This window comes from Morus notabilis, unplaced genomic scaffold (assembly GCF_000414095.1).
Source record: "Morus notabilis unplaced genomic scaffold, ASM41409v2 Scaffold789, whole genome shotgun sequence".
NCBI lineage: Eukaryota > Viridiplantae > Streptophyta > Magnoliopsida > Rosales > Moraceae > Morus > Morus notabilis.
The window spans coordinates 784,380-793,992 of record NW_010364361.1 but is presented as its reverse complement, the minus strand read 5'-3'; the positions used below and the strand labels follow the sequence as shown (position 1 = coordinate 793,992).

Sequence of the window (9,613 nt, the reverse complement as noted above, 5' to 3'; positions counted from 1 at the left end):
CTTTCCCTGTTCACAGAGAGAGAGAGAGAGAAAGAGAGAGAGAGAGAGATTATCCATCTTAGTTCTTTTGGCTCTACTCTGAAAGACCTTTTTTTCTCACAGTGAAAATTATTGTATATCAGAGAAGAATTTAAAGTTCAAACTATATATATGAGAGAGGGAGAGAGAGAGAATTTATCAATATTATCATGCTTTTCCTTTCTTTTCCAATTACTCCGTTATCCCACTCAATTACGTACATTCCCACGTTCCAAAAGTTTAAACATTAAAAAAAAAAAATTAAAGTTTTAGTTCTGATCGTGATCAGTCAGAAAAAGAAAAATAAACAGAATGAACGGCTGTGATGAACTGGGTTTTTTTTTTCTTCCTTTGTCCTTTTGGCTTCAGTAGTAATATATACTCATGCAGAAAGAAAGCAAGATGAAGAAGAAGAAGAGTACTGAAGCAGATAAAAAGATAGAAACAAAAGTAAGGAAAAGAAAAAATTAGTGGGGGTCCAGTAATATGTATATATATGGATACCTATATAGAGATATTTATAGGGATCTGATATGTGTATATATATATATATATGTGCACATATATACTGTGTGACAGAGCATTTAACAACGACAGTGCAAAAGGGGCAGCGGATCCCATAAAACAACCGCAATAATAGTGTAAAAATTTGGAATTGGGGGGTCCGGAGGCGATATGAAAGTAACTACTCATGAGGCTGCAGCATATACTCTTTAGCAGTTTTAGCTCCACAACAGCCGTAAAGTCTGTGTTTGTTGTTAAAATGCATAATTCAAAATATTCAATGCATATCATGATATATATGTATGTGTCAAAACAAGACAGGCCGGCCTACAATTTACTACAAAACAAACGGTATTAGAGAGAGAGAGAGAGAGAGAGAAATTAAGACAGCGGTGGGGGACTGACTGCAAAAAAAAATTTCTGACCCACCTGGATGGGATTGGATAGGATGGGATGCGATTTGAGATTTGAGATCATGAGATGGGAGATTTTTCATATTTGGGAAACTCTTTATTCCTGAAAAAATGCTATATCTTATGACTGACTTTTCAACTAGTTAAAACTTACTATATATATGACGCGTGTGTGTGTGTAATAATCATATTTAAAAAGTTAATCATTTATTCCAATATTTGAATGGCTATACATATGATCTTCACATGAGTTATATAGGCGGTTCATCAAGCATATAAATTATAGAGGTCAAATCTTTTGTCAAATTTTTATATCTTATCTCTAACATTGAATCATTATTGTACTAATTCATATATATATATATATATACCACAACATCTAAAATCTTAAATTGCTCAACTGGCAATGTTATCACCTAATTTGTCATACTTTCACTTTTGAGACGATACATTTAGCATGAATACAAACGGCTAGAAAGAGATGAATGAGACATCAAAATTTGATAGAATACCTGGTTTGAGAAAAGTGGATTCACATGGTGAATTAATAGTCACATATATATACAAGTGATAATGATGTATATATATACACATATATATAGCTATATATATATAGATAGATAGATAGATAGATACTGCCTGTTGCTCTTCCTCATTCAATGCCGAGTATGCTGAGCAGGCTGGTCACTCATATGCCAAGGAATCAAAACTGCACTCAACATGAGGCAGCCCCACCCCCCCACAACCCCCATCCCCTTAGCTGCTATATATCTGTACTCTTACACATTGCCCTTTTGGTCTCTTATTTCTATCCCCCACATATTTTGTTTGCACTCTAGAGATACCTAGCTATATATATATATATATAGCTCCTCTATAACTTAGCCCACTTTTTTTTTTTTTTAAATTTTCCCATTTGTTTCTTTTTTATCGTTTAGCTTACCTGCATTGCATGCCTTGCCGTCTTCTTTTTAGATTTTGGTTTCTTTCATATTAATTATTTTATGTGACATCATATGTCATGGTTTTATGAGACGGTGAGATATATGGTGTGGACCATATGGCATATTCATATATGGACCATGTGAATCACATATGGCATAGACCGTTCAGAGAGAATGTGAAGCCAAAACCACTATATTAATGCACTAGGTATCAAATGGTTGGTATAATATTATAGTTTGCTATCTTAGTGAGTAGCAACCAAAAGTTTCATTCAAAGGATTGGTTTGCAAGGGAGAAGAGGATTATCTTGTATATATTATAACGCCTATATTATTATATATAAAGATAACAAAAGTGAAATTAGAACCTAATTTTGTTTTATCATTTTCAGTGTATATTAACCCGCCATTGAAGATTTTAATTTCAGTCATAGGGAAGATTATGAATTATTTTTCCATTGAATGGATTTTTCCCGTTCCTATAATCTTCTGACTAGGACATCTCCAACCAATATATATTTTTGAGTTCTTTTGTAGTACTGTTTTTTTTTTTTTAATATAATGGTATAGTTTAAGAATATTTTGATTCTTGTTGCTATATACTCTTCCAATAATTAGCTATAAGTAACAATAGAAATTTTTACCTTGTTGGTAACTACTTATTAGAATATGCTTAGAATATAATATATATATATATATATATATGAATATATATATATATATATGAATATATATGTGAATGGATGGCAGATAGCAAAGAGAAAGGTCCCCCCACTGCGTCCTGACTTGTAACTTTAGTCTTGGTGGCTACATGGGTTGTCCATGTACGTCCAATTGGGTACGCATCTAAGCCTGTGATTCAATTTTTCATGTGGTACCACACCAATAGTAAATAGGGGATAAGGTATGCCCTTATAATTTTCCTTTCAAACACTTCATAAATCTCAGCTTTACGGTTGTTTTATTTTATTTTATTTCAGTTTTCTTTTGGTGCCAGATCTCACCCTGGTTATCATTTAGGACCCGTTTAGTTCGTTGAATCGAGTTTTTAATTTGAGTTGAGATGTGACTCTATGTGAGAGCTTTTTACTGTAGCAAAAAAGTTGAATGTGACTGTTTTTTAGAGTTTTTTACTGTAGTAAAACTCGAATCGGTGAAATGAATGGGACCTTATTATCATAATTCCTTTATACTAGGTAATATACGAGTGTATACTTGGATTGGAGATAACTTTTGTGTATAGAGGAATTTGAATCATATATTTGCATATGCTTATACTATGCTCCTCAAGGAAATGTAATACATATGACAAGAATTGGGCCTGGGGTTTGGGCCTACGAATAAGGCTGTAATTGAAAAACATTGCTTAGCTAGCTAGGTTTGAGTAACTCTTCTTCTATTATTTACTATAGATTTTTGCCACCAAAAATTAACTATGATCCATAAAAGTTTACATATAACCGAAGCAAAAGGAGAACCAAAAAGACCTACAGGAAATAATTATTACACTTTTTAAAAAAAAAATTAGGGAGAAAGGACTCGAACTCTAAACCTCAATATCGAAATGGATCTGGATTTACTGTTAAACTAAGCCTGCAAACAATAATTATTTTCAATTACTAGACTCCAATTACTGATGGAAGTACATTTTCCCTGCCATTTTTTTTTTTTTCTCTTTTTCTTTGAGCACAACTTATGGGTGAAAAAAATGGTAACGGAATCAAATAAGCAAGGAATGAAGTACTTCACAATATTGTGACATAGTTTCGAGTATTGGAAGCACATATTTTAGAGTGGTTCATAATACTTAACAGGCTCCCCTTCTGAAAAACTGTAGGATAATTAAGTTGAAAATAGTAATGAAGACATTATATTATTTCTTTTCTTTCGTTCGTTCTTTCAAAATCATCACTTGGGCAAAATGGACAATATAATACAAAATTGCCCCTTTTTCTCTGTTTAACTTTTACTTGGATTGTAACACGTCAATCTCAAGTTATGGTCTTGCTCATCCTAATATCAATAAAACCAGCCATTTGCACTAACTTGCTTTCAAAGTTATCAACGATAATTTAGGAAAACTGGAAGCTCTGTCCGTGTTCGGATCCGATATTCATTCATATGCAAGTGAAAAGATTTCGGTTCTTTGCTGCGGAAAAAACAAAAACAACAAGAACAAATAAATTCTCTGAAGTTTTAATCCATTTTCTAGCAATGAGGAGCCAAATTTCCGTGCATGGAATAACCAAGTCCCAACACCAAGCATATAAATTCAATTCACCAAATGGATAAAACAAAGATTTAATGCAGATTTCGTTAACCATATACAACATAAGATCACAGTGATAGAATCTCCTTTACTGTATAATTCACGGGACATATAAAAGCAAAAGGCATCAAACTGAGAACATCAGATAATTCGTCTGAAATGACCAAAAACATGAGAGAAGATGCCTCACATAAAACAAAACCTTAAAGCATCATATTCATTTTGCCAGTTTAGAATCTTACAGAACGCTTTGCAGTACCCCATGCCTCCATTTTGATCGACGCTATTATTATACCCTGCGGTAGCTGACCTCCAAACCACTCTTTAAAATGTGTTACTTTCAACTGCTCTACTTGACGAACTTAACTAACACGCAGCGTAGATCGCTGCACCAAAGAAACTCTGATTGTGCAGCTCATATTCAACTGCAACATTGTAGTTAGTCATTCATCCTCTCTCCCAAAAAATTGTCCAAGAGGTTTTTAAATTTCCATGATCCCGAAAAACCTTTTCGCCCGATGAATTAACTGAAAGAGAATATGCTATTGAATGCAGACTTCTTTCACATACGTACTTCATCGTAACTTCTATGTACAGATGACTTCACGTCCTAACATAACGGTATGAACAAGCTGCAGCTTCATTTATAACAACAGCCCATGCCAAATCTCAGGAGAACCATTAAGACTTGTAAAGCTTCCTAGATAGAAAAAGATTACGTAACACCTGTAGAGCAGAGGAAAACATGTCATGTTAAAAATTCAATTAAAAAGAAAAGAGTAAAGATAGGAGGCGACGTAGCTAACCTTATCTTTGCTCAGCTTGACACCCTTCCATCTGTAATTTCATTCGCAAAATGTAGTTCTCATATTTCATGGAGCACAAAGCTCCTTCAGCTTCCAGCCATAAATTTAAGAAAACTTGTGGGTGTATCTCTTCATCAATCCATTGATTTTCTTTCAGAGCATTCCTAAGAACCTGCATTTAGATTGAAAGAACGACGTTCTGTTTTCCACCCTAGGTATCAATTAAGCATAAAGATGATAATCTTGTCTGCGTCATAACTAATTATCTTACCGGAACAATGCTATTGCCCCTCTCAGAACAGCCTACGTCTTTAGGCGAAGGAACAAGATCCTTCATTTTCCTGGTGGCCGCATGAGAATAACTCTTTCGCCAGGCATGGTCACTCCGACTATCAAGCTCCTGACGAACAACCAGATCTTTTGTCCTTGGAATAACTTGGAACTCCATGTTTGATTGCTGAAAGAATCATTCAAGTTCTTAGAATACAGAGAAACCCTTCCCCTTACCCTCCCTCATAATAAGATGACAATGATAAATGAAAATAAATGATACATGTCAATTAGCTCATCTTTAAACACAGGTTTCCCTCACACACACACAGAGAAAATTGAAAAATACCTAGTAAATATAGCATATAAATGAAGAAAAAATCCCTAAAAATGAAAACACTTATGGAGATTTGTTTACAATTAGACTTCAGGTAGTTGGATAATATTTGTTCCTCAAGGATGAATGAACTGCACCAGTGAGTAAAAAAAAAACTAACCAATTAACTAGAAGAATCAAGGAAGTATGTATGTAAACGCTAAAATGTTTTCTACTAGAAATGGATGACAAATTTCCATGTTGCCTTCAAGTCAGACTCAAACAGATATGCACACTTTCCTACCTCATAGGTCGCCGTTGACTTATCACGATAGTCCAGACTGCCTGTATGAAGTAAATCAAGAATTGGAGTCTCTTCTCCAACCCTATGTTTGATAAGCGCATAAAGGTTATTGATTATATGACGAATCATTTCATGTTCGTGCTCATTCAATGAATCTAAATCATTTGAACAGTTTTCAACAAGCAAATCTGACAGACAACGTATTGCATTAACCGTAACGGCGACATTTGTTTTTGGACATTTAGACAGAGACTCGGTTAGACACTGAAGTAGTTCACTACAATCACTGAGAGCACCAACTCCAGAAGACGATAAATGTGGAACGTACTCTGCTGCAAGGGCAGACAGATTTCTTGGATTCTTATTTGCAGCATCCATGATTCCGTCCGCAAAGCCTTCAAAATCCACCCCTTTTACTGACACCTCTTTTGAGGTAAAGAATCCATCGACAAGATAAGGTTTAATCATCTGAGGCGGACTGAGTGCAGAACTACTTTTTGAGTCTTTAAGCATGGCAGATTCTTTTCCAGGTTCATTCACACCATTAGAATATTGATAGCCAACCGCATTGGTCGACCCACGAGTCTCCAATCCAGCTTTATAGGAATCTACAATTGGTGTCTCTTTGTATGATAAATCAAAAGCCGAACATTCACCCTTGCCAAAATATGGAACACCTCCAACAGTATTATTCTGCAAGTAATCTATGCTTCCTTTGGAGTGAGAAGGAAAAAATTGGGGTGCCCGAGGATTCAAACTGGTACCTGCCTCTGATTCATTTCGAATAGAGTGTGTGCTTGAAGACTCTGCAACTATGTTGGGAGATTTAGTAGAATTCTGGATTCCTTTCCAACAGGGTGAATCCAAGTCGGACTCATCCTCATCCAACAATTTGGAAGAACCTTTTGTGGAAATAGCTGCCAAGGTGCCAACACGTTCCATGACTGAACCATCAAAAATATCATTAATAGCAAATCGCACTTCAGATTTGGCTATTACTACAGGATCCAAAGCCTTACAAGGGACAGATTTGGCATTCTTTATTTCCATGCCTTCGTCCCCTAGGCCTTTATCTTGGTGACCCTCGTTGCTGTAAGCATTCGGCAGGCCATGAATATCTCTATTTCCTGATATAATCCTACCAGAAGAACTCTTATTATTGCTGGCTACAGAATTGCCTGGAAGATCCACATTCTTCGGCAAAATGCAACTAGATGTTGTGAAATCTGTGCCATTGGCCGATGATCCAAGCATGGGGTCTGAAAATTTAGTGATTTTAAAACAGTCTTTGTAAGAATGACAGTGGTGTGGTGAAGCTGCTTAAAAATAATATATACATATATATATATATACATATACACACTATATACATACATATATATATACACACACACACGTGCACAAAGATAGATACAACAAGCTTACCTTGAGGGATATTTTGGAGCATTGACAAAGATAGCACATCTGATGCTGTTGAAACCTTATAAAGAGTTAGCTAAGAATCTACCGTAGAAAAAGAGAAACATTTAGCATCTCCTCTCCGTATATCCAAAAATGAACTGATTATCCTCTTCTAACTTCTAAGATGAAACTATTGTGTTCCAATGTAAAATTTCAAGATTTTAGGGACAAGGTTTCGAGTTTTTAGAGACAAGATTTACAGGGGCAAACAGAAAGGCATGTTTTTTATGAACGCTAAAAGCACTTATGATAAACATAACATAATTAACATACACTATGATATATTGTACAACAAAATAAGAATTCAGGAACGCCAAAGTTGAGTTTTTAGGTTCAAGAAGTTACCTTGTTTAAGCAAGCCTTCACCAGCCAAAGATCCCACTTTGCTCGAGCCAACAAAGTATTTCCCATCCGCCGTCCTTCCCCCGCCCCCATAACTTGAGCATTGGGTGTAAGTGGACACAGAGGACTTATTAAAGGCCAAAGGATCAAACTTAGTCTCATCAGGCACAGGTGAAGAATCAAAAAATCCATGGAATTCCCCTAATGGGTACTGCGAAAATGAAGACTCGGCACCCAACTCGGAGGGATCATCAAAAGGGAAGGCCGGGCTTGATGCCAAAATAACAGAATCAGATTGATGGGCAGAATAAGAAGGATAAGTTGGGGCTGACACAGGCAAAATTTGATCACTCAAAGTGAGATTAGAAAGTGAATTGGGCAAAAGGGAATCATCAAATGGGTCAAGATGGTTGCTTGGACAAGGGGTAAAAGGTTTGTGGTTTAAGCTGGTCAACGAATTCAAGGCAGAAGGTTGACCAACAAGAGAACGGTTCACGGTAAATGGCTGAGCTAAAGGTGACAAACAAGAAGCCCATGATGGTGAAGAAGTTAACCCTTTTTTCAGATAACCCTCTTCTTCCATTCTCACAAATGTACTTTCTTTCTCTCTCTAACTTTCTCTCTCTAAGAACGCAAGCTGACAAAAATCTGATCAAAACCCACCAACAAAAACACCAAACCAAACAAATGCTCAAATAAGTTGCCAAAACAGAAATTCAAAAGCATGTGTCTTGAGAACTTTTAGCGTTTGATATGTCGTTCAAAATGATGAAATATTGTGAGTTATTTTGAGAAGAATTCAGAGCTTACCAAGAAGCCGAGAAGAGCAGAAGAAGATGTTCCTTCAATGGGTTTGATCGGTTGGGAAAAATAATAAGAATATATTGGAAGGTTCTGTTCTTCTTCTTCGTAACCCTCTCCTCTTCTCTTACTTTCTCTTGCTTTCCCAGAGGACTATTTCTTCACCTAATGTTTGCTTTGAATTTAGCTAAAAACCAAATAGTTTTTTTTTTTTTTTTTGAAGGAATATGTAATTTTTTTAATACCAATTTCATCTGTTGAAATTCGGAGATATATTTTACTTTTCGTATTTATTATGTTGTTATTTATTATTATTATGCTGGAATGAAATAGAGGACCTCGGTTTTCTTTTCTTTTTTATATTTTGTGTTTTTATTAAAAATAAAAACTTTTTTAACTAAGTTTGCTCTTCAGATAAAAAGTTATTCTTTAATCATTGAATTAGCTTTTCAACCATCTAATTTGTGAGTGTGATTAAAAATTTATAGTCCACAATACATAATTATTTATATATTATTAAAAAATTAATCTAAAAATTAAAACAACAAATCTTACTTATAAAGTAATAACAATTCCTATCAAAAGAGTTTCTTTTTTCTCAAAAGCATTAAACGTTTTCATAAATTTTTGGAAAACATATACTTTAGTAGTCCATACATAGACTAAAATATGTATTTTGAATGGAAAAGAAAACGAAAGAGAATTTTGCGCGAGTAGATGTTGAATTTTGAATATTTTGTGTAGAATCAATTTAGTTAGTTCACTTGTGCAGAGTGATAAATTATTAAATTAGCAACAATTGTATATTCTCTGTGATATTAAGATTTATATTTTCAGCTACAGCATTCTAAAAAAGAAAAAAAAAAAGAGTAGATCAACGATAATAACAACAATTAACATTTAGAACTAAGGTAACGTTTGGTTCAACAATCTGAACTATAGTGATTTGAACCTTTTTTTTTTTGTTTAAATTATAGATTTTGAATTGTGATGATTTGAACTGTAATTCAAACGGGTATTTAAATATACAAATAAATTATAATTTAAATTGAAAATAAAACTCAAATTGTGTTTGAATAGAGCGTTGAAAACTGTCATTAGAATTTTTTTTAAAAATATTTTAAAACGTCATTGTAAATGACACATTTAAATATGAAATATATAT

General features: G+C 34.4%; 1 protein-coding gene across 4 annotated transcripts; it reads right to left on the bottom strand.

Annotated features, from left to right (window-relative positions):
• Positions 1-3,950: 3,950 nt before the first annotated feature.
• Positions 3,951-8,619, bottom strand: LOC21406848. Of its 4 annotated transcripts, XR_002902934.1 has the most exons (8): positions 8,458-8,619; positions 7,651-8,295; positions 7,270-7,314; positions 5,845-7,103; positions 5,226-5,411; positions 4,955-5,126; positions 4,391-4,874; positions 3,951-4,028 (listed from the first exon to the last, which is right to left on the bottom strand). XR_002902934.1 is itself a non-coding variant. In XM_024171096.1 (7 exons), the coding sequence occupies exons 2-6, from the start codon at positions 8,228-8,230 to the stop codon at positions 4,956-4,958; spliced, it is 2,241 nt and encodes a 746-aa protein (XP_024026864.1). In that variant the 5' UTR covers positions 8,231-8,295; positions 8,458-8,619; the 3' UTR covers positions 4,192-4,874; position 4,955. The 4 variants fall into 4 exon arrangements, 3 of the variants coding, with proteins under 3 accessions (XP_024026864.1, XP_024026865.1, XP_024026866.1); XM_024171096.1 differs by lacking the exon at positions 3,951-4,028 and having other exon boundaries at positions 4,192-4,874; XM_024171097.1 differs by lacking the exons at positions 3,951-4,028; positions 7,270-7,314 and having other exon boundaries at positions 4,192-4,874.
• Positions 8,620-9,613: the final 994 nt, after the last annotated feature.

Bases quoted from the DNA above. Each gene is read 5' to 3' on its own strand.
- LOC21406848 (XM_024171096.1), bottom strand. From the start codon at position 8,230: ATGGAAGAAGAGGGTTATCTGAAAAAAGGGTTAACTTCTTCACCATCA. The intron at 7,315-7,650 runs GTAACTTCTTGA...AGGTTTCAACAG, and splicing joins TGAAGGCTTGCTTAAACAAG to CATCAGATGTGCTATCTTTG. The intron at 5,127-5,225 runs GTAAGATAATTA...ATCTAAATGCAG, and splicing joins GGGGCAATAGCATTGTTCCG to GTTCTTAGGAATGCTCTGAA.